The 25,971-nt window shown below is 39.0% G+C and overlaps 1 protein-coding gene across 19 annotated transcripts in view; it reads left to right on the top strand.

The window, feature by feature from the left end:
• CDKL3 (cyclin dependent kinase like 3) overlaps window positions 1-25,971 on the top strand; it is a 99,922-nt gene that overhangs the window by 64,870 nt on the left and 9,081 nt on the right. Inside the window, exon 11 of one of the 19 annotated variants that reach the window (XM_042984120.1) lies at window positions 4,894-5,063. The exons of 17 other annotated variants lie outside the window; for them this stretch is intronic. In XM_042984120.1, coding sequence (XP_042840054.1) covers window positions 4,894-4,937 — 44 coding nt within the window. In that variant the 3' untranslated portion in view covers window positions 4,938-5,063. Of the gene's footprint in view, window positions 1-4,893; window positions 5,064-25,971 lie in introns of those variants that run through there. One more of the 19 variants, XM_042984156.1, reaches the window with a different exon arrangement.

The raw sequence follows: 25,971 nt of genomic DNA, 5'->3' as shown, positions 1-25,971 counted from the left end.
GCTGGTGGAAATATAAAATGGTGCAGATACTCTGGAAAAATAGTCTGGCAGTTCCTTAAATAATTAAACACATAGTTACCTTATGACCCAACAATACTACTCCTAGGTACATACCCAAGAGAAATGAAAACATATCTATATACACTGAAATTTGTACACAAATATTTATAATAACATTATTAGCAATAATTAAAAGTAGTAATGACCCAAATGTCCATCAGCTGATGAATGGATAAGCATAATGTGGCATTTCCTTGCAATGGAACATTCTATGGCCTTAAAAAAGGAATAAAGTAGCAATGCATGGTACAACATGGATGAACCTTGAAAATATTTTGCTGAAAGAAGCCAGTCACAAAAAGACCATGTATTACATGACTCCACTCCTATGAAATGCCTGGAACAGAGAAATCTATAGAGACAGACAGAAAATAGGTTGTTAAAAACTTTCTCATACTTTTGCATATTGCCAAAATCAATTTGCTAGTATTTCACTTAGAACTTTCACATCTATGTCATGGGTGAGAATGAACTGTAATTTTCCTTTCTTACAATGTCCTTGTCAGACTTTCGATCAAATCATGCTGATTTAGTAAAATTGGTTGGGAACTGTGCAATCTATATAGCTATTCAGATATTCACTCCCCTTTTCTCTAAGAGATCATACATCCTTGCCTTTGTGATTTGTAGTAGCACCTATGAGGGAGGTACATTTCCTTGACCCACTGAGTAGAGATTGAACATCTGACTTGCTTTGGCAAATGACATGTAAATGGACAAGCCATACACTATGTCTGAAAGGATCCATTATGTCTTTGTGCCATCTCTCTTGTTCTTTATCTTCTGACATTAGATGATAACAGTAAATCCCAAATAGTTCCTTCAGCTCGCATCACAGGGATGTGAGCCACAGCATACCCACAGCTTGGAGAAGAGCTGCAACAAATCTGTTGCATCTGAAGCGTAACATGAGAAAGAAATCCTCATTGTTTTGAATCACTGAGACTTAGAGATTATTTGTTTCCACAGAGTAAGATAGCAAAATTTCACTATTCTTCGAAAGATTTTATGTAAGATTAGTTTGTTTTTTTAAGTTTGTTTGTTTGTTTATTTATTTATTTATTTTGAAAGAAAGAGGGAGGGAGCGAGTGAGAGAGGAGCGGGGGCGGGGGGAGGGAGAGAGAGAGAGAGAGGGAGAATGCCAAGTAGGCTCCACACTCAGTGAGGAGCCTAACACTGTGGCTCTATCCCACGACCCTGGGATCATAACCTGAGCCGAAATCAAGAGTCAGATGCTCAACTGACAGAGCCATCCAGGTGCCCCAGATTATTTTCTTATTAAAATGATAAAATGTATCGGTGAAGCCATCTGGGCCTGGAGTTCTCTTTGTGGGAGTGTCTTCCGCACTTCCTTCCCTTTGACCTCTCTCTCCTTTCATTTAGTTTTCATGGTTTTGTTTCATAATGAAGTATTCATACATCTGAATAAATTAATATCTGGGCTGTGAATTAGATACTTTTTCCTTCTTCTTCTTCTTCTTTTTCTTCTTCTTCTTCTTCTTCGGTTATTAAAGAAACTCAGCAGTAGATTTTTTTTTCAAGTAGTATCTATACCCAATATGGGGTTTGAACTCACAATCCTGAGATCAAGAGTCACATGCTCTACCAACTAAGCCTGCCAGCCAGGTGCCCCACTTGTCTATAATTTTTTTTAAGTCCATTATATACTCTTTCTAAAGTTGTGCTACTACCACACAAACTAATGTCAGATAAAAAAACTATAATCCAAATATACTTATAACTCTTCAGTGGCAATAGCACAACATCACTGTTGCTACAAGCCCTACTTAATTGTGAATTTTGGAGTATCTAGGAGACTGATTTATATCAGGAAGAAGAGGGAAATAATGTGGTCACATGGGTGAGAGATCAGCTTTGAAATTGTAGAGGACAAACCTGAATGTGTGATTGGTGCAAAGCCAAGCATTAGTAACGTACTTCAATAAAAAGATGGGCTTGGGGCGCATGGGTGGCTCAGTTGGTTAGGCGACCGACTTTGGCTCAGGTCATGATCTCACAGTTTGTGAGTTCAAGCCTTGTGTCAGGCTCCAGCTCAGAGCCTGGAGCCTACTTCAGATTCGTGTCTCCCCCTCTCTGTACCTCTCCCCTGTTCATGCGCATGTCTCTCTGTCTCTCAATAATAAATAAATGTTAAAAAAAATAAAAAGATGGGCTTTACGTTGGCCTTGAGCTGAGGACATTATTACTTGATATAGGCTAGAGGTCTTGTGCTTTGGTACTATGCTAGATTTTCTGAACTGAATACCTAGTACACTTCTTCATGAGTTCATCATTCCCCAGGCAGGCACTTCTGTCCTCCCACTGGCAAAATGCATCAAGATATTTTGCATCTAGATGAGTTTGTTTTTATCAAACGCCTAATCGTAATTCTAATTTTTTTTAATGCTTTTATTTATTTTTGAGACAGAGAGAGACAGAGCATGAGAAGGGGGAAGGGCAGAGAGACAGGGAGATACAGAATCTGAAGCAGGCTCCAGGCTCTGAGCTGTCAGCACAGAGCCCGATGCGGGGCTTGAACTCATGGACTGTGAGATCATGACCTGAGCTGAAGTTGGACGCTAAACCGACTGAGCCACCCAGGCGCCCCTAATCCTAATTTTAGATAAGGCTGGATCCAAACTTCCCTCAAATTGGCTTGTCTCTCATTCTGCAGCATCACCTGACTTCATTAGAATCCAAGGATCCAAGGGACTCACATCGTGTTGGCAACAGCAGCAGTGTGTGGGAAAGTTTTTAATGACCAACTCCTTTTATTTGAAAGTTAGATCCTATTAATTAATTGATTTTTTTTTTTGCTGCTGCTGCTGCTACTTGTTTGTTGTTTTTCTACGAATTTGTCCATTTCACCTAAATTTCTAAATTTGTCAGGATAAAGTTGTTCATAATATTCTCTTATTATAAAAATCTGTAGGATTTATAGTGAAGTCCTCTTTTTGATTATTGACAGTGAAAATTTCTATTTTCTCTCATTTTTCCTTGGTAATTTTTTTTAATGTTTATTTTTGAGAGAGAGGGAAAGAGAACATGAGCAGGGGAGGGGCAGAGAGAGAGGGAAAGAGAACATGAGCAGGGGAGGGGCAGAGAGAGAGGGAGACACAGAATCCTAACCAGGCTCCAGGCTCCGAGCTGTCAGCACAGAGCCTGATGTGGGGCTCGAACTCACAGACCATGAGATCATGACCTGAGCCAAAGTCAGACGTTTAACCTACTGAGCCAGCCAGGCGCCCCTCCTTGGTAAGTTTTGACAGAGATTTATTAGTTTCTACGTCTTCAATGAAAATGGTCCTTTCTCTGCTTGTTTTTTAGGTCATTAATGTTTGCTTTTATCCTTAATTTTTTCCCTCTACTTTCTTTAGCATAAATTTTGTGTTCATTTTCTAACTTAAATCGTTATCGGCCACTGTTCTTTTTATAATAAGCATTTTAAAGTGATATGTTTACCTCTAAGCACAAATTTTCACCTCTGTGTCACACAAATTTCTATATGTAGTATTTTCATTATTGTTCAGTAAAAGGTATTTTCTAATTTCTCTTGTGATATCTGCTTTGACCCATGAGTTACTGAGAAATGTAATTCTCAGTCTCCAAACATATGAGGATCTTTGAAATTACTATTTACCTTAATTAGAGTGTGGTCAGAGAACACAATCTGTATTAATTCAGCCCTTTGAAATTTATTGACTTGTTTTATGTACCAGCATATAGTAAATTTTTTAACTTTAAAATAATGTGTATTCTCTAGTCATTGGGTACAGTATTCTCCAGGTGTCAGTTCAAGACTGTTGTGTTATTCAGATCTTCAAATCATTTCTTATTCTTTGGCTGTGCCTATTCTAACAGGTATCGACCAGGTGTGTGTTAAAATTTCAAACTATGATTATGGAATTCTCTATTTCTCCTTTTAATTTTATTTTTTCTTTATGTACATTTAAGGGTATGTTTTTAGGTGCAAAAATATAGATTTATTACATTTTCCTGCTGAATTTTACCTTTTTTGGTTATGAAATATCTCTCATCTTTGTTCATTATGAAATATTTCTTGCCATAAAGTCTACTTGATCTGTTATCAATACAACTACACTAGCTTTGTCTGTTTAGAGTTTGTATGGTACATTTTTAATTTTGACTTTCAATATTCCTATGTATTTATATTTCATCTAAATGGTTCTTTTATAAGCAGCATAATTTTAATTTTTTTTAATCCAGTCTGACAATTCATGTCTTTTATTTGAAGGATTTTATTTAGAGCCATTTATATTTAATTTAGTTATTGCTATCTTTGGTTTTAAATTTATCAGCTTACTGTTTATTTTCCATTTGTTCTACTTGTTCTGTTTTTTCCCCCTCCCTTTATTGCTTTCTTCGGATTTTTTGAGTATTTTTATTTTTCAATATTTCCCTTTTATTTGTTAATTATACTGTTTTACAATTCTCTGTAGACTATCACATGCATCTTTGACTTACTAGAGTTTAATAAAATTAGTACTTTTACTTGTTTTTGGACAATGAAAGGACCTGAGATTATCTTTACTCCTTATACTTCTCTCCTGACTTATGTGTTATTTTTGTCATGTATTTTAATTATGTATGTGTTAGTTCTACAATACACTATTATTGTTTTAGACAGTTAATATTTAACATTTTTGTTGCTGTGTATTTTCCTCCCAGAATTTCCAAGCTTACATCTGGGATCATTTTACTGAAATTTGCCTGAAAACTACCCTTTCATACTTCCTTTAATGTAGACCTGTTGTTGACAAAGCCACACATTTATGTTTTTCTGAAAATATCTTTATTTCATTTTCATTTTAGGGCTTTTGAAATGGATTTTAAGTCTTCAGTTGAATGAATTTTGACAATTGTATTCACCCATGCAATACTACCTGAAACAAGATCTAGAACATTTCCATTACCCTAGTCCTTTTTCCAGGGAATTTTCTACTCCCCCTTAATCCAAACACTTTCTGAGTTCTGACACCATAAATTAGTTTTGCCCATTTTCAGACTTTGAAATTTGAATCATATAAATAGAATACAGTGTGTATACTTTGGTGTGATGTTTTGAGATTCATCCATGGTTTGCAGGTGTCAGTTATTTGTTACTTTTTATGGCTATGTAGTGTTTTGTTGTATGAAAATCAAACAGTTTCCTTATCCATTCTCCTGTTGACACATATTTGGATTGTTTTAATTATTACGATTAAGGATACTATGAACTTTCTTGCACAAGCCTCTTTGTGGATATGAACCACTGTTTCTCTTGGGAAAATACTTAGAAGTAGAATTCCTGGGTCATAGGGTAGGTATATATTCAAATTTTTAAGAAACTACCAAGGAGTTCTCTAAAATGAGAGAACTCTTTGAACACCCATCAACAATAGATAAGAGTTCCAGTTGTACCATATCTTTATAAACATTTCATACTATAAGTTGTTTTCATTTTATCCATTTTAGTGGATGTATATTAGCATCTCATTGAGGTTTTAATTTGCATTTCCCTAGGGAATAATGATGTTAAGCATTTTTTCACATGCTTATTTGATATCCTCATATCTTTTTTGTTAACTGTTCATATATTTTGTACATTTTTTGCACATTGTAAATTGGAATGTTTGCTTCTTATGAGAGAGAGTGTGCACAAAGGGGAGTGGCAGAGAGATGGAGAGAGAGGATCTCAGGCAGGCTCCACTTTGTCAGCATAGAGCCCCACACAGGGCTTGATCCCACGAACCATGAGATCATGACCTGAGCAGATATCAAGAGTTAGACACTTAACCAGTTGAGCCACCCAACCAACCTGGAATGTTTGCTTTTTTGTTGCTAGTTTTTAGGGATTCTTGATATATTCTGGATAGAAGTCTTTTGTCACACATATGTATTATAAATATTATCTCCCAATGTGTGATATTATCCATTCACTTCCTTAAAGATATCTTCTTTTTATATAAAGAAATGGAAAGACATTCCCTGCTCATGGATTGGAAGAATAAATATTGTCAAAATGTCAATACTACCCAAAGCTATCTACACATTCAATGCAATCCCAATCAAAATTGCACCAGCATTCTTCTCGAAACTAGAACAAGCAATCCTAAAATTCATATGTAACCACAAAAGGCCCTGAATAGCCAAAGTAATTTTGAAGAAGAAGACCAAAGCAGGAGGCATCACAATCCCAGACTTTAGCCTCTACTACAAAGCTGTCATCATCAAGACAGCATGGTATTGGCACAAAAACAGACACATAGACCAATGGAATAGAATAGAAACCCCAGAACTAGACCCACAAATGTATGGCCAACTCATCTTTGACAAAGCGGGAAAGAACATCCAATGGAAAAAAGACAGTCTCTTTAACAAATGGTGCTGGGAGAACTGGACAGCAACATGCAGAAGGTTGAAACTAGACCACTTTCTCACACCATTCACAAAAATAAACTCAAAATGGATAAAGGACCTGAATGTGAGACAGGAAACCATTAAAACCCTAGAGGAGAAAGCAGGAAAAGACCTCTCTGACCTCAGCCGTAGCAATCTCTTACTCGACACATCCCCAAAGGCAAGGGAATTAAAAGCAAAAATGAATTACTGGGACCTTATGAAGATAAAAAGCTTCTGCACAGCAAAGGAAACAACCAACAAAACTAAAAGACAACCAACGGAATGGGAAAAGATATTTGCAAATGACATACCGGACAAAGGGCTAGTATCCAAAATCTATAAAGAGCTCACCAAACTCCACACCCGAAAAACAAATAACCCAGTGAAGAAATGGGCAGAAAACATGAATAGACACTTCTCTAAAGAAGACATCCGGATGGCCAACAGGCACATGAAAAGATGCTCAACGTCGCTCCTTATCATGGAAATAGACATCAAAACCACACTCAGATATCACCTCACGCCAGTCAGAGTGGCCAAAATGAACAAATCAGGAGACTATAGATGCTGGAGAGGATGTGGAGAAACGGGAACCCTCTTGCACTGTTGGTGGGAATGCAAAGTGGTGCAGCTACTCTGGAAAGCAGTGTGGAGGTTCCTCAGAAAATTAAAAATAGACCTACCCTATGACCCAGCAATAGCACTGCTAGGAATTTACCCAAGGGATACAGGAGTACTGATGCATAGGGGCACTTGTACCCCAATGTTTATAGCAGCACTCTCAACAATAGCCAAATTATGGAAAGAGCCTAAATGTCCATCAACTGATGAATGGATAAAGAAATTGTGGTTTATATACACGATGGAGTACTACACGGCAATGAGAAAGAACGAAATATGGCCCTTTGTAGCAATGTGGATGGAACTGGAGAGTGTGATGCTAAGTGAAATAAGCCATACAGAGAAAGACAGATACCATATGTTTTCACTCTTATGTGGATCCTGAGAAACTTGACAGAAACCCATGGGGGAAGGGAAGGAAAAAAAAAAAAAAAAGAGGTTAGAGTGGGAGAGAGCCAAAGCATGAGAGACTCTTAAAAACTGAGAACAGGGGCGCCTGGGTGGCGCCGTCGGTTAAGCGTCCGACTTCAGCCAGGTCACGATCTTGTGGTCCGTGAGTTCGAGACCCGCGTCAGGCTCTGGGCTGATGGCTCGGAGCCTGGAGCCTGTTTCCGATTCTGTGTCTCCCTCTCTCTCTGCCCCTCCCCCGTTCATGCTCTGTCTCTCTTTGTCCCAAAAATAAATAAAAAACATTGAAAAAAAAATTAAAAAAACAAACAAACTGAGAACAAACTGAGGGTTGATGGGGGGTGGGAGGGAGGGGAGGGTGGGTGATAGGTATTGGGGAGGGCACCTTTTGGGATGAGCACTGGGTATTGTATGGAAACCATTTTGACAATAAATTTCATATATTGAAAAAAAAAGATATCTTCTTTTTAAAGAAAAGAAAAGAAGAAGATGAAAAGCATGTGGTTAGGATTAGAATTCGCTTTTAAACAGTTACAAATTCATCCTCACTGATTATTAGAAAATGTATTTTTAAAGTATCTGGAGAGAAAACTGTTGAATTTAGCAAATTGTCACAAATCCAAGTTAGAAAACATTTTGTCGGGGAAGACTTTGGATAAAGTAGGTAATCTGATGCATTGCTAGTGGGAGTGTAATTGGTGCATGACTTTTGTAGCACTTTGAAAATACCTATCAGAAATAAAAATGTAGATACCTTTTGAACCAGAAAAAAAAAAAAGATATCTTCTTTTTAAGGTATAGTTTATGTAAAATAAAATGCACAGATTCTGTTTAGCTTCATATGTTGTGACAAATATACTTATGTAACAACCACCCAAAGCAAAATATAGAACAATTATATCAAAATATAGAACAGCCACCCAAAGCAAAATATATAACAAATAAACAATTATATATTTTTCAGTCAATATCTCCTACCAGAGGCAACCGCTTTCTGACTTCTGTTACCACAGATTAGTATTATTTGTATTTGAATATTATATAAATAGAATCATATAATATATATGTAAATGAACCATATAGTAGATATTCTTTTGTACTTGGCTTCTTTTTTTCACAGTGTTTTTGAGATTCATCAATGTTGTATATGTATATTCAATTCATTCCTTTTTTTATAGCCTTCTTGAGATATGTCTAACAAACCATATAATCTATCCACTTAAAGTAGTTCATTCCTGGGGCACCTGGGTGGCTCAGTCGGTTAAGCCTCTGACTCTTGGTTTTGGCTCAGGTCATGATCTCACGATTTGTGGGTTCAAGCCCTGCATGGGCTCTGCGTTGACATTGCTACCAGCACAGAGACCAATGTGGGGCTCGATCCCACAAACCATGAGATCATGACTTGAGCTGAAATCAAGAGTTGGATGTTTAATCCACTGAGCCATCCAAGCACCCCTAGTCTTTGTTTTAAAGTCTATTTTGTCTGATATAAATATTGCTATCCTGGATTTTTTTTTTTTTTTGCTTCAATTTTCATGAGAAAAGTTTTTCCATCTCTTCACTTTCAGTTGCTGACAGATTTTAATACTTTTTTTAAAAATCAATTTATTTATTTTGAGAGAGAGAGTGAAGGGAAGAGAGAGAGAGAGAGAGAGAGAGAATCACAAGCAGGCTCTGCACTGTCAGCACGGAGCCCAGTGTGGGGCTTGAACTCACAAACTGTGAGATCATGACCTGAACCGAAATCAAGAGCCAAATGATTAATCAACTGAGCCACCCAGGCACCCAGATTTTAATACTTCTATGCATATGTTTATACAAATATTTTGTGGACATGTTTTCATTTTTCTCAGGCAAATACCTTTGAGTAGTATTGCTAGGTCATAGAGTAGATATGTACATTAAACTTTCTAGAAAAACTGCTAAAGAGTTTTCCAAAGCAGTGATCGAAGATTTAAGTTGTTACATATTCTTACCGATGTTGGGCTTATCATCTCTTCTTTTAACCATTTTAGGGGGGATGTTGTAGTATTTCATTGGGGTTTTAATTTGCATTTCTCTGATGAGTAATGACTGAGTCCCTTTTCATATGCTTTTTGGCTATTTGTAATGTGTTTTTGTTGCCCATTGAAGACTTCTGTTCATTTTTAATGTGTTCTTTGTCTTTTTTGTTAACTTATAGGGTTTTTTAATCTATTCTGAATACAGATCCTTTATTGATAGAGAACATTTTTCCAGTACATAAGTATGTAGCTTGCCTATTCATCTTTCTTTTTTTTTAATTGTTTTTTTAATGTTTATTTTTGAGGGAGAGAGAAAGACAGATCATGAGCAGGGGAGGAGCAGAGAAAGAGGGAGACACAAAACCCAAAGCAGGCTCCAGGCTCTGAGCTGTCAGCACAGAGCCCGAAACAGGGCACAAACCCACGAACTGTGAGATTATCACCTGAGCTGAAGTCAGATGCTTAACTGACTGAGCCACTCGGGCGCCCCCTTCTTTCTTTCTTTTTTTAAGTTTAATTATTTTCTTTCTTTCTTTCTTTCTTTCTTTCTTTCTTTCTTTCTTTCTCTATCTATCTATTTATTTATGTTTATTTATTTCTGAGATAGAGAGACAGAGCATGAGTGGGGGAGGGGCAGAGAGAAAGGGAGACACAGAACCCAAAGCAGGCTCCAGGCTCTGAGCTGTCAGCACAGAGCCCCACGTGGGACTCGAACTCACAAACCGTGAGATCATGACCTGAGCTGAAGTCAGTTGCTGAACCGACTGAGCCACCCAGGCACCCCTTTAATTATTTTTTTTTAGAGAGAGCATGAGCAGGGGAGGAGCAGAGAGAGAGGAGAGAGAGAACCTCAAGCAGACTTTGTGCTGCCAGTGCAGAGCCCATTGTGGGGCTGGAATGTGAGATCATGACCTGCGCTGAAATCAAAAGTCCGACGCTTAACCGGCTGAGCCACCCAGGCACCTCTGCCTATTCATCTTTCTAATGGTATCTTTTGATGAGTAGAAATGTTGAATTTTGATGAAGTCCAACTTATCAATGTTTTCTCTTATGGCTAGTGCTTTCTATGAGCTAAATAAATTTTACCTGCCCCAGAGTTGCAAAGATACTCTCCTATGTATTTTCTAGAAGTTTTACAGTAGTAATATTTGATGGATTTAGATCTAATCTTAAATTATTTTTGCATATGGAATATAATGGAGGTTGAAGCTCATTATTTCCCCAATCAGATATCCTATTATTCTATTACCATTCATTAAAAATACTTCTCCTTTTGGGGCACCTGGGTGGCTCAGTCGGTTGAGCGTCCGACTTCGGCTCAGGTCATGATCTCACGGTTTGTGGGTTTGAGCCCCACTTCGGGCTCTGTGCTCAGCGCCTGGAGCTCTGTGCTGACAGCTCAGAGTCTGGAGCCTGCTTTGGGTTCTGTGTCTCCCTCTCTCTCTGCCCCTCCCCTGCTCATGCTCTGTCTCTCTCCATGTCAAAAATAAATAAAACATTTAAAAAAATACTTTTCCTTCCTTCCATTTAATTGATTTGACACCAGGGTGTGTGTGTGTGTGTGTGTGTGTGTGTGTGTGTGTGTGTTGGGGGTGGGAACCAAAATTGAATACAAATCATAACAAATGAATAAAATAGCCACACTGGAGAGGGTAGTGAAGGAAAGAACTAACCTAAATAACTTTAGAAAAGAGTATTTTGGGGGCACCTGAGTGGCTTGGTCAGTTAAGCATCCAACTTCAGCTCAAGTCATGATCTCATGCTTCGTGAGTTCTAGCCCCGCATCGGGCTCTGTGCTGACAGCTCAGAGCCTGGAGCCTGCTTCAGATTCTATGTCTCCCTCTCTTTCTTTGAAGAAATGGCTGACTCCAGGGCTGGGGTAGGGAAAGTAGATGATGAGCCTGCAACATCTTATTGTGCCAGAAAGTAAGGGAGTCCTTAAAAAAAATTTTTTTTAAAGGACACAGATTCCAACTGGAAGATGCTTTTAACAGTCAACTCTGAGACAATAGGAGCAACAAAACAAATAACAACAGCAATGGAGTATAACGTATAAATACAAATCACTATCTAGGAGTCCATATACATATAAATAAATACTTGAAAAAAATAAATAAGCGGGGGGAGAAGACACAGCTCTTTCTTATAGTAGAATTACATTTAATAAATGTAAAAGGAATGATGAAAAAAGAAAATCATCACTTGACATCACACTAATAATTATCACAGACAAGAATCATTCATGGATGCTAAAACTAAGATATTTGCATAGTGTCAAAATGTTTCCCACAAGATAACTTATTAATTACAAACAGAAGAGAGTAATTTTACAGAGGAGAAACTTGTTAGAAAACACCTTAGTAAATTGGTCAAAGTGAACATTCACAGTTATGGGACAAATTGACCTAATTTACCACCTGGCAGGATGCATTGAAAATAACAACATTATTTCCTTGATATTCCTACCAAAAATACATGACCTGGAATCTAAACATGAGGAAATGTCAGAAAAACTAAAATCTGGAGCACTATACAAAACAACTGGCCTGAAACATTCAAAAGAGTCAGTCCTTGAAAGTCAGGGAGGGTCTGAAGAACTCCTCCACATTGAAAGAGAAAGAGAGATGTGAAAACCAAATATAACATGTGATCCCTGACTGGAGGGTTTTGCTACAAAAGACATATGGGAGAATTGGAAGAACCTGAATGAGGTCTGTGGATTCAATGATAGTAGTATATTAATGTTAATTTCCTGCTTTTGATTATTGTATTCAGGTTAAGTAAGACAATACCCTTGTTCACAGGAGTTGCGTATAAATTCTAAGTTATTTGAGGCATCATACCAGCAATTTAGTCTCAAGTGGTTCAGGAAAAAACGTTCTTTGTACTTTTTTTGTAACTTTTTTACAAGTTTGAAATTATTTCGAAATGAAACAGTGTTCACATCAGCATTGTTTGTATTAGCTTCAAACTGGAAACCTCACAAATGTTCATCAAAAGTACGATGGATAAATGAACACTAGTGTGTTCATATAATGAAATATTATAAATAGCCACAAAGTGAACAAACTATACCCACATACAACAACTTAGATGTATCCCATAAATATAATATCAAAGAATTAAGCCAAATATAAGAAATAATACATACTACATTATTCTGTTTTCATAAAGTTCAGAAACAGCTAAAACTGATCTGTGGTGACAGAGGTCATGATGGTGGTTACCTTCTGTAAAGCAGGAGACTGGACTGGGAGAGGCTAGTAATGTTCTCTTTCTTGACCTGCATGGGAGTCACCCATGTTCTGTTCACTTTGTGATAATTCGCTGAAGTGTTATGATTTGTGCATTTGTGTGTATGTGTGTTATGGTTTTTATAAAAGTTAAAGAAGACTTGTGACATTAAGAAGGAAATATGTTACTTTAAATATTTCTATAAGAAGAGAATAGATGAAAATGAATGAATTAAACACCAACTGAAGAAATTTTTAAAAGAACAGAATAAAACCAAAATAAAAAGGGTGAAGTAATAACTAGAAGAACAGAAATTCATGAAGTGAAAAATGGAGATATAATAGAGAATATAATACAAGAGAGAACAAAGCCACAAGTTAATTTTTTGATGAGACTAGTAAAATTGACAAGCCTGTTGTGAAATGGATCAAGAAAAATGGGGAAGAGGCAGCAGGCCAGGTAAGAAATGTGAAGGTGGCCATAAGTACTGACGCAGTTGAGATAAAAGCAAAACAAAACAAAAACTGTAAGAGAACATTGCCAGCAACCTCAGGCAAGTAAATTTCACATTTTAAATGAACTAGAAGAATTTCTACAAAATATTAGTTAAAACTGACTCAAAAATAGAAAACCTGAATGATGCTATAAACAAGAAAAAGAATCAATTGTTGGGGCACCTAAGTGGCTCAGCTGGTTAAGTGTCCAACTTCAGCCCAGGTCATGATCTCATGGTCTGTGAGTTCGAGCTCCACGTTGGGCTCTTGTGCAGACAGCTCAGAGCCTGGATCCTGCTTCAGATTCTGTGTCTCCCTCTCTCTCTGACCCTTCCCCCCTCACACTCTATCTCTCTCTCAAAAGTAAATAAACATTTTAAAAATTAAAAAAAAAAAAAAGAATCAATTGTTAAAACACCAGGCCCAGAATGCTTAAAAAATATGTTCTTGTAAGGGCGCCTGGCTGGCTCAGTCAGTAGAGCATGTGACTCTTCATCCCAGGGTCATGAGTTCCAGCCCCACATTGCATGTAGAACTTACTTAAAAATTAAAAAGATAAACAAAAACGAAACAGTATGTTCTTTCTTTTTTTTTTAATTAAAAAAAAAATTTTTTTTTTAACGTTTATTTATCTTTGAGACAGAGAGAGACAGAGCATGAACAGGGGAGGGGCAGAGAGAGAGGGAAACACAGAATCTGAAACAGGCTCCAGGCTCTGAGCTGTCAGCACAGAGCCCGACGCGGGGCTCGAACTCACGGACTGTGAGATCATGACCTGAGCCAAAGTCTGACGCTTAACCAACCAAGCCACCCAGGCGCCCCGACAGTATGTTCTTTCAAACATTTAAGAGTGAGATAATTTCCAAGTCTTATAGCCCCTCCAGAAAGTAAAAAAAAAAAAAAAAAAAAAAAAGGGAAACATACCCTAACTCATCATATGAGGCTAGAATGTAATGTCTACCAGAACAGAGATATTTTTCTCTTTTGTTCATGATGTGTCCAAATGCCTAGAATAGTGCCTTGTATACAGTAGGCATTCAAAAAAAATTTTGTTCAGTGAATGGATGTGTGGAATAGTCTTAAAACTTAAGTCAGTCAAGGTCAATAAAACAAAGACAGTAACAGCCCAATCTCACATACAGCTGCAAAATCCTAAACACGATATTAGCAAGCAAAATCCAGAATATAAAAAATGGTACTGTTTAATAACAAAGTTGGGTTTGTCCCAGAACACAAGGTTGGTAGGGAAGTCTAATGCTTTAGTCTACTACCCTAACAGATCAAAGGGAGGAAACACATTTATTTTAGATAAGGCAGGTCACAATTGGGAAATTACATAATTTATATTATTATATCTAAAATATATAGTAAATTCCTTTAAAAATCAATAAGAAAAAGACAACATACCTACAAATGAGCAAAGGATGGAATCAGATATTTCACAAAAGCAGGAAGATGAGTGGGGAATAACATGACAAGAGACTCAGCTTCATTAATAAGCAGGGAAATGGAAATTAAAATCACAGATTCCAGTTCTCACCTCACTCAGTAGGCAAACTAATTGTCAATACCAAGTGTTGGTGAGGATACAGAGCACTGGAATCTCTCACACACTGCTGGTGGGAGTGCACACTGGGGCAACCACTGTGGAAAATCTGGCATTATCTAGGTAAAGTTGTAGATGGACTTACCCTATGCCCAACTGTTCCTTTCCTTGGTGTTTACTGTAGAGAAAGTCTTGCACATAGACTTCAGGAGATAAGTATAAGGATGTGTCCAGCAGTGTTGTTTATTATAGCAAAAACTGGAAACAACCCAAAAGTCCATCAGCAATAGACTGGATAAGTAAATAATTTAGTACACACACAGTGAAAATGAATGAACTATAACACATGCATCGACATCAATACATTTCATAGTATCTCACATTAAAATAAGTCAAGGGGCATCTGGGTGGCTCAGTCAGTAAAGCATTCGACTCTTGATTTCGGCTTAGGTCATGATCTCCCAGTCGTGAGATCAAACCCCACATTGCGCTCCACACTGGGCGTGGAGCCTGCTTAAGATTCTGTGTCCCTCTTACTCTGACTCTCTCTCTCTCTCTCTCTCTCTCTCTCTCTCTCTCTCCTCAAAAAAAAAGCAAGTCAGAGTATAATTCCACATGCACAAGTTAAAAACATGTAAAACTATATCTTAAATACACAATATATGATTATATTACAGAGAAAGTCCAAGAAAGATAAACACAAAATTCAGGATAGCAGCTCCGTCTGCTGGGAATGTGAATAGAGACTGTACCAGGAACTTTATTGGTCCTAGTACTGTCAGATTTCTTGAGTCATGGTTCAAAGGAGTTCGTTTTATCATTATCATCATTATTATTTAAATATGCTAATTATATTTTTGTCAGTATGATTTTTTTATAATAAAAATATTTTAACAAAAAAAGAAGCAATTTTCCTAAGCTGAGGAATAGGGTGGCGATGGATATTGTTCTTGGAAGTCAATACAAGAAGTGCAGGACTCTTCCAGAACATCCCCACAAATGATTATCCAATTTCTGTTTCATTTTTTAATTTTAATTTTTATGGTACTTCTATTGTTAAATATTTCAAAAAATACAAAAGTGAATAGAGAATAATATGATAATCACATATGTTTACTGCCTTATGTAAAAATAGTTGAAGCCCCTTGTGTAACCCTTCCCAATTACCTTCCCCTTCCTGCATCCCAATAACCATGGTTTTGAAATTTGTATCTGTCATTCCCATGCTTGTCTTTCTAGGTTTTTGCATGTAACCTTAGGAGTTTGTATTGTATCACTTGTATTGTTTGACATGTTTGGAATTTTATATAAATGACATTTTTCAGGATATATCCTTCTGCAACACATTTTCCCCCAGCATTTTTTAAAAGTGTTTATTCCTTTTGACAGAGAGAGAGAGAGAGAGAGGACCCCAAGCAGGCTCTGCACTGCCAGCACAAAGCCCAACGCAGACCTCAATCTCATGAACCAAGAGATCACAACCTGAGGCAAAATCAAAAGTCCGACACTTAATGGAATAAGCACCCAGGCACCCCTCCCCAACATTTTTTTTTAATGTTTATTCATGTTGATGTGGCAAGTTTTTTTTTTCTTTTTGAGTTTATTTATTTAGGTAATCTCTATGCCCAATGTGGGGCTCAAAACCATGATTCTGAGATCAAGAGTCTCATGCTCTAACAACTGAGCCAGCCAGGCACCCCGGCAGGATTCTTTGCATCCAGTTTTAATTTATGTTTCTAATGCTCCAAAATTTAAAAAACTTTTTGTTGTGGGAAATTTCAAATATATACAAGAGTAGACAGGGTATCATAATGGCCCTCCATGTACTTATCACCCAGATTATCAATTATCAACACATGGTCAGTTTTGTTTCATGTATTTCCCCACTCATTTCTTCCCCTCCTTTATTATTTTGGAGCAAATCCCAGGCATCATTTAACCCTTCCCTACATATTTCAATATGTATCTCTAAAAGCTAAGACCTCTTCCTACAAAGACATAATTCTATGTCTTTATAACAGTTATTAACACTTTCTTAATACCATCAACTATTCAATAAGTGTTCAAATATATTTCTCATATTTTTACATTCTGTTTGAATCAAGCCTTTGTTTTAATTTTTTAAATTGTTGATCAGCTGCTCTGCACAAGGCATTGAGTGAAGTTCTGTTGAACATGTGTTGAGCTGAAGATCTCATTCTGAGTGGAGGGCAACTGGCTCACTCCATTGATGGGGTGAGAATATAAACTTCTTCAGGTGACTTGTGGAAACTGGCAGCCATTTCCACAGATACCTGTTTTCTACATGACTGGTAATTGTTTAACTCTGTGCTAAAGTTGGTTTTGGTCCCTTTATACACCTGTGTCAAGACCTCCTGTAACATACTTTTATTCTTAACACCCCATAAGATGGCTATGCAGTTACTCAATATTTACCATATCAAGGAAGATCTAAAATAATACTTCTTTGTTGACTAGTATTTCATGCTAAGCAAATACTGATTTTGTCATCTTACCATTCTTGTTCTTTCTTGAAACTGAAGAAGGGTGTGGGATGAGACGAAAGTGTGAGGTGATGACAGAATGAGGAAATGTACATGAAAGTAGACTATAACCCAGAAGATACTCTATAAAGGTATAGTTTTCATACAACTAGCCACCCTCATTTCTCACATGTTTTACTTCTGTATTCACTATACTTACAGCTTTTCCTTAGTCCACTTGTCCAACATTCAGACTCTCATCCATCAGTTGGACTAATGCAGTCTGTCCTCCTCTGCCAGGTCCATCATGCAGGCTTAAAAGTGGTGCTCTCATTGTTTGCATAGTGGTGCCTATGTGACAACTTGAATATTTTACTCTTTTTTTGTGTGTAAAAATAGAAATTATTTGGAGTAGAAACATGAGGTTACTGATGCTAGTGATTAGAAGCATCACTTTTCTGAATGTGACAACATTAAGACAAAGCCGTTCCTGAGGGGTACTAAAAGCATGACCCTTTAGTCCCATCTGGACTCTTAGTCACATGCCAGATGACACGCTCAGTTGTGAAGAAAAGAAAAAAAGGAAAAACTACAAATATTGGAAAATAAATTGTTCAATACTATGATTAAAATGCAAGATGTAATTAGGGATTTTATAATGATTTTAGCTTTCTGGGAATGAACTGTCCTTACATTGTTTGACCAAACGTCTGACTTTTGCATCTGTTTTCAGAAACACAAAACTGCCCCTAGTTGAATAATGCTTCCTCTCTCACAGTTCCCCACAGACCTAGAATCCTGGAGGTGTAGTGAGGAAACCAGCCTTGCCCCACCCCCACAAGGTTGTACTGCTCAGCCAGCCTGGAGTGGGGGACAGTGGGAAAAAGGGGGGCGTGGTGTGCTCTATCCAGGAGAATAAGCTACTCCTCTTTGCTTAGCTGCCCAGAGCAGTTACTTGAGGAGGAGCCATCTTGATGACACGTGCCCAGCCACGTGGTCAAAATATGCTGTCCAGCTGCATTGTTTCCTGTTGTAGCAGGTGTTGTGGGTGTCATCTTCAGTTGGGCGAGGCAGGAACCCTGGCAGTCTCACCTGAAGTCCTGTTGACATTGGGAACTTGGCCCTGACCTAAAACCTCATTTAGTACAAGACAGATTAGATTCAGCAATTAGGACTGCTGGTTTTCTGCAGTTGAGATCCAGTTGTAGTCGTTAACCTCACAGTTTTGGTCTCTAGGCTGGCTGACGTGATGCAGCATTGAGGGGTTGTGTGGCCTTAACCATCTCTTCTGCCCTTGGATTACACATACACCAAGAATGCATATCATAATTCATCACCAGGGAAAGGAGGCTAGAAATGCTTCTAGCTCTGTGCCATATCTTAGGCCTAATACTTTGTGTATTTATTTTGGCAAAAGTTTTGGGAGCAGAGGAAGTCCTAGCTGGATTCTATCATTTCAATCTCTAAACATCACTGACAGTACCTTTCCCTGGATAGTTCCTCAAACTCAGCTGTGTTCAATTGTATTTTACTACATTTGTTCTCTAGAAGTAAATTCTGTTTAGTAGTAGGGGAAATGGTCCCTGTGTTAAAATGTAGCTCATACTTTGAGATTCTTCTGTAAGAGGACCTTAGGAAAACAATATCGTCATAATAATGATGAACCACATCTTTATTGAACAAACAATGGTGAGTTGTATTTGGGTTGCCAATGTCTGTTTGCTAACTAGATTCTGAGCACTACTTGCATGGCAAAGAACCAAGTTTTCTTCCTTTTTTTATTCCCTATGGCACTTAGTACATGGCAGGGATTCAACAGCATAGGACAGCAAAGATGTGTATCAGAATAATAAAAATAATACAAGATAGAAAGTTGTGCTGAGAAAGAGGTATGAATGGTCTGTAGGATCAGAGAGGCGAGATGACCTTCCACTGGGGAAACTCTAAAGGCTTCATGGGGTGGTGTCTCTTGACAGATAGAAAGACCTTAATCAACTGAAATAAAAGCTATAATATATTGGATATTTATTATGTACCAGGCACTGCTTAATCTAACCTAATCCTCCCAGCAACTCTACAAGAAAGGTGCTTTAATCATTCCTATTTTAGAGTTGAAGCAACTTGTGCCTCAGGCAGAGTAAGTGATTTTATCAAAGTCAGTCAGCTGGTAGGTGACAGAGCCAGGATCCCAACCAGTCTGACATGAAGGTTATGCTCTGAAACACTGAGCTATCCCATCCCTTACATTCAGATGTGAGTTCAGTGTTTCATTGTTTGATAAAACTTGGCTTATGTTCTAAAAACATTGACTAGCTGATGCGGCCAGAAAATAGAGTATGTGGAGAGTAGGAGAGTGAGGAGTAGGTTGTTCCAGTAAGTCAGAGACCAATCTCAGAACTTGGAATGCTATCCTAAAGACCTGGGGGTTTTTTGGAAGGTGATGGAAGCATTAAATGCCTATTAGTGAAGTGGCAGGACTAGATAAGTGCTTAAGAAGACAGCTCAGTGTGAAGGGGGAGGAGGAGAAGCATACAAACCAGTTAGGCGACTATTGCAGTAGTGGTGCAGGAGTGAAAAGGCATGCACAGCCCCAAGAATATGTGATTTCCTCCTGTGAGTCTAGTTGGGATTGTTTCATTTTAAGAAAATAAAACGTTCAAAGCTCTAGTCTCACAACATGAGAGAGAACATGAATTAGCTTTACAAAATGTGCTCTTTTGGAAACTTTAAAGATAGGATTTGATTTAAAGAATTTTTTTTGCACATAAATCTTTGGGAACTGCAGAAACTAACCTTTGTGTTTATGTATTATTCTTTTAAAAAAATTTTTTTAATGTTTATTTTTAAGAGAGAGACAGAGTGCGAGCGGGACAGCGGTGGGGGAGGTTAGAGAGAGAGGGTGACACAGAATCCAAAGCAGGTTCTAGGCTCTGAGCTGTCAGCATAGAGCCCAATGCAGGGCTCAAACTCATGAACTGCGAAATCATGACCGGAGCGGAAGTTGGACGTTCAACTGACTGAGCCACCCAGGCTCCCTTGTGTTTATGTAACATTCTCAAAGGAACATTTGTCAATCAGTACAAAGGAATATAGGGAGTATGTATATATCCCTCACAACCCCTCCCCCCTTTTTTGTACATGACTCTACTTTCTCTTCAATTCCTTGTGAACGACACTGAGGTTATTACAGGTCTGATAAATTCCTAAAATATTTCCAAAGAAACAGAAACCAGTAGAATCCGGCATTGGAAAACTCTCATAGACTGTTGCTTCTGTATTGGGCGCTGGATTTGCAAGCAATTTCCTCGCCCACGGTGCTCACTCACATTCCTGAGCTCTGTGTATAGGTCTGAGACAGTGTGTATGACACCATGACATTGGCTAATTACATGGAGCCTCCTCTTTTTTTTTTTTTTATTTTTTTTATTTTTTTATTTTTTAATATATGAAATTTACTGTCAAATTGGTTTCCATACAACACCCAGTGCTCATCCCAAAAGGTGCCCTCCTCAATACCCATCACCCACCCTGCCCTCCCTCCCACCCTGCCCTCCCTCCCACCCCCCATCAACCCTCAGTTTGTTCTCAGTTTTTAACAGTCTCTAATGCTTTGGCTCTCTCCCACTCTAACCTCTTTTTTTTTTTTTTTTCCTTCCCCTCCCCCATGGGTTTCTGTTATGTTTCTCAGGATCCACATAAGAGTGAAACCATATGGTATCTGTCTTTCTCTGTATGGCTTATTTCACTTAGCATCACACTCTCCAGTTCCATCCATGTTGCTACAAAAGGCCATATTTCATTTTTTCTCATTGCCACGTAGTATTCCATTGTGTATATAAACCACAATTTCTTTATCCATTCATCAGTTGATGGACATTTAGGCTCTTTCCATAATTTGGCTATTGTTGAGAGTGCCGCTATAAACCTTGGGGTACAGGTGCCCCTATGCATCAGTACTCCTGTATCCCTTGGATAAATTCCTAGCAGTGCTATTGCTGGGTCATAGGGTAGGTCTATTTTTAATTTTCTGAGGAACCTCCACACTGCTTTCCAGAGCGGTGGAGCCTCCTCTTATCCAAGAGAATTGCTCATGAGGATGGAGGCTCTCTAATTTTCCTTTCGGGGGATTTCATCCATGATTCCCCACCCTGAAGTGCAGAATAAACAAATAATAAATATTAGGTTGACTATGAGATTCCATCACCCACTCTCTGAAGTTTTATCGGATAAGCTAGAAATAAGTCCCATTTCATTTTACAGTCTGTGGGAATGGCAGTATTTCACACCTCTCCACTGGTCAACATCTTTTTTTTTTTCCTCAAAAAATTTTGATGTTTGTTTACTTATTTATTTTTTGAGAGAAAGAAAGACAGAGTGCGAGTGGGGCAGGGGCAGAGAGAGAGGGAAACACGGAATCTGAAACAGGCTCCAGGTTCTGAGCTGTCAGCACAGAGCCCAATGCAGGGCTAGAACTCATGAGCTGGGAGATCAGGAGCTGAGCTGAAGTCGGATGCCTAACTGACTGATCAAAAGTCGTCCCCTCGTCAACACTTTTTATATTCTGACATGACTTATATATTCTATAAGTGACATTATAGTATTATTAGTTCCAAGTATGGGAGTGATTATGTTTAAAATGAGTTTTTATCTTTTAGAGATACATATTGAATATTTATACATGAAATTATATGATGTCTAAGATTTGCCTCAAAATAACACTGGATGGAGAAAGTCAGTGGGGATGCAGATAAAATAATGATAGGTATGGGCTGATGATTGTTGAAGCTGGATAATGTATGCATGGGGGATCGTTATATTATTCACTATATAAATTAGTGAACAATTATAAGCTTTGCAAAAGGTTTACTTGCATATGTTTGAAATTATACACAATTTTTAAATGATCACTATTTAGATTTTGGATCGAGTACTACAACGAAAAAGAAATATTGATGAATTGTTTCTAGAAACATGTGCATACATAGTCATTGCTCTTCTCAATGCATAGTGCACCAGTCTGTCCCCAGTCTCCAAGCCTACACTAACTCTGTATAGCTGTGATTATTTTCCTATGCATTTGCCTGTGCCTTTTATCTATATTCTTAGAGCTTTTTCTACTCTGCCTTGTCTCTTCCTTTAGATTAGTAATCTCATCATGGCATGACTTTCCATGTAACCAGCCCTTCATCCATCATAGTATGATTTCTCAAGAATGATAAAGTAAAATGTTAAAGAAAGGAGATCAAATAGTGTAAGCGAATATTTTTCAAAAGGCTTGCAAAGGGATGGTGATTATCTAAATGTTGGCCTATGTGTCATGAACATCTGAGTCCAATTCAGACACAACAGTGATTCTCCCTGAAGCTGGGAGGGAATACATCCTTCTTTTTCTTCTTGTAAATCAGAAGTAATTTGGTCTCAGGGTAGAGAAGGGAGGGAAAAGGGAAGGAAACAGAGATGAGAATGGCAGCTGTGTTCTCCAGTGAGCCAGTGATTATTCCAGAATCCATCCCCAAATGGTGGGGACCATGGACCTACCCCCCAGAGGCTGTGCTTACAGCATTGGGTCTGGTCTTACTGGTGTGGCTCTAACACAGCTCTAATTCTTCTAGGTAGGTGAAATTGTCGCCAGTAGTCTTCTACAGCCCCTTTTCCTCTTTTAGCCTAGAGTTGTAGAAATTTTTATTGTGGAGAAAGGTTAAAGCATCATTTTAAAGGTTATCCAAAGGCCCTGAATGTGCACAGATTTGTTCCAGGTCATATAATTACCCCACAGGGCCCATGGTAGACACTAGTTCTCAGCACTATTGGCCAAGTCCCCACCTCCTGGAAGTTTGTTTTGAAAATTTTAGTCCAGTAAGGAGTCAAGCAATATGTTAAGTGCCCTGTTTAAGAACTATGATCTCTAGCTTGGGCCTTCAGAAGGAAGTGTACGGCAGGTGGCTTACCTGCGGAGATGTCTGAGTGAAGGGAAGTGGTGATGTCTTCAGCCGTTTCTGGCCTCCACACTGAAACTGGAACTACATTCTTGGTTAGGAAATAAAGAAGGAAGTGAAGCAGATTCATCACTGCTTAAGTAGCCTGGTATGCAGAGCTGGGATTCTCGATTCTCTAGCTGTTGATTGAAGCAACAGGAGGAAACTTTCTCATGCACACGCTAGGCCCCAGCTGAGAAGGGCCGGGAACTGCCAGTTGTCAGAATGGACCCACTCACCGGCGTTCTCTGCGTGCTCCGTTCCAAGGAGCTCCCTGGCAACTGCGGCGGGCTCGTGTCTTCTCCAGCATTGCTCAATTCCTCCAGGAAGTTTTCTTTAGGAGAAACCTTTTATACTAGTTCTGCGTGGATAATTGCCAAATGTAGCTCTGATACAACAGCTAAGATTTGTTTGATTATTTGAGTGTTTCAGCCGCCAAATGGACATTACCATTTAAGATTCCCCTTCCTCTTGAAGGAAAATTGGGGCGCCTGGGTGGCTCGGTCGGTTGGGCATCTGACTTCAGCTCAGGTCATGATCTCACGGTTTGTGGGTTCGAGCCCCGCGTCAGGCCCTGTGCTGACAGCTTGGAACCTGAAGCCTGCTTCGGATTCTCTTTCTCCCTCTCTCTCTGTCCATCCCCCACTCATGCTCTGTTTCTCTGTGTCTCTCAAAAATGAATAAACGTTAACAAAAAAAAAGTGGTTAAGAAAATCAACAGTGAACACATCCGTTCTCCGGGGGCTCAGGAGGGCAGATATAGCAGGTTTTCTGAGCTCTTGGAATCCTAGACAGGCTCTCAGCATTCATTTTTCCTCTAGGAATAGGTTCTTGTTCAGTTGTTAGGAATAAAAAATTCAGCTTGCAAGAACAACTAGTCATTCATCTGAAGTGTTACCTCAGGTATAAGGAACTTTGCTTGGCCTTTCCCTCCTTGAAGGCAGGCATGCCTTGAGTCTAGAATAGCACTGTGGAATGAAATGAAGTTCCCATCTTCCTGCCCATAGCCTAATCCAGCCTTAGTTTTCCTCTTTTGTCAAATACTTCGCCAGGAAGGAGCCAACCCAAATGTCCTTTGCCTTAATTTGGGCCAGTTTCTTCTTGATTAATTGTCTGGTGATACAATAATTTCTTGATCATTATACCCCACCCTCCATCACTATTAGGTAGGTATTCCTTAAGTTTTTTTTAAAGGTTGTTTATTGGGGCGCCTGGGTGGCTCAGTCGGTTAAGCGTCCGACTTCAGCTCAGGTCACGATCTCACGGTCCGTGAGTTCAAGCCCCGCGTCGAGCTCTGGGCTGATGGCTCGGAGCCTGGAGCCTGCTTCCAGTTCTGTGTCTCCCTCTCTCTCTGCCCCTCCCCCGTTCATGCTCTGTCTCTCTCTGTTTCGAAAATAAATAAACGTTAAAAAAATTAAAAAAAAATAAAAGGTTGTTTATTATTTATCTTTTATTAAGGAATCTTTATGCCCAAAGTGGGGCTCAAACTCATGACTCCAAGATCAAGAGTCACATGCTTCACCGACTGGCCAGCCAGGCGTCCCTCTTAAAACTTTTCTTATGAGCTTGAGCTTCTCAGAAGAAAGATACTTTTATTTATTTTTTAAAGGCTTTATTTATTTATTTATTTTAATGTTTATTTTTGAGAGAGAGAGAGCATGCATGAGTGTGGGAGAGGCAGAGAGGGCGGGAGACACAGAATCGGAAGCAGGCCCCAGGCTCTGAGCTGTCAGCACAGAGCCCATTGCAGGGCTCGAACTCATGGATCATGATATCATGACCTGAGCTGAAGTAGGACGTTTCACTGACTGAGCCATCCAGGCGCCCCTGGTCTCCATCATTCTTTTTTTTTTTTTTTTTTAATTTTTTTTTAATCTTTATTTTTGAGAAAGAGAGAGACAGAGTGTGAGTGGGGGAGGAACAGAGAGAGGGAGACACAGAATCCGAAGCAGGCTTCAGGCTCCAAGCTGTCAGCACAGAGCCCGACGCGGGGCTCGAACCCACAAACTGTGAGAGTATGACCTGAGCTGAAGTCGGACGCTTAACTGACTGAGCCACTCAGGCACCCCTGTCCATCATTCTTAATGATAAAAGCAGGGGCCTGAGCTGACAGGGCAGGGAGGGATGCTGACTTCGAATTCACATTGTGTAGAAGGCACCCCAGACCTCCTAGGTCATTAAACATCAACAAGCCAATGATGTGATTTACTGACTCCATGATATAGGGATGGGGAGCTAACCAAGAGACACTGTGGGTACAGGTAAGCTCCAGGACCCCGATGAGGTCATGTATTTCTGGTGGGAGGGATGGAAAGGATGAAGTTATGCTGGAACCATTTGAGAAGGATGAGTCAGGTCTCAGTGGGTGGTGGATACCTTGTCCTATGTGAAGCAGCCAGGCCATTTGAGAATCTCTGTATCTTTCCTGACATTTGTCACCCATCTCTAGGTTTTAACCAGTGCTCCTCTTTTTGTTGTTGTTTTTTAACGTTTATTTATTTATCTTGAGAGAGAGAGAATGTGCACACATGAGCAGGGAAGTGGGAGGGAGAGAGAATGAGAATCCCAACCAGGCTCCATGCTTAGCATGGAGTCTGACTTGGGGCTCAATCCCACAAACTGTGAGATCATGGCCTGAACAAAAATCAAGAGTCGGACACTTAATTGACTGAGCCACCAAGGTGTCCCATGCGCTCCTCTTCCCAAATATGAAGCTTATGTTATGGTTTTTATGTCACAGGCCCA

The sequence above is a fragment of the Panthera tigris genome, chromosome A1, assembly GCF_018350195.1.
Source record: "Panthera tigris isolate Pti1 chromosome A1, P.tigris_Pti1_mat1.1, whole genome shotgun sequence".
In the NCBI taxonomy this organism is placed as follows: Eukaryota; Metazoa; Chordata; class Mammalia; order Carnivora; family Felidae; genus Panthera; species Panthera tigris.
Note: the sequence above shows the minus strand (reverse complement) of the source record. Positions and strands in the feature narration are given on the sequence as shown.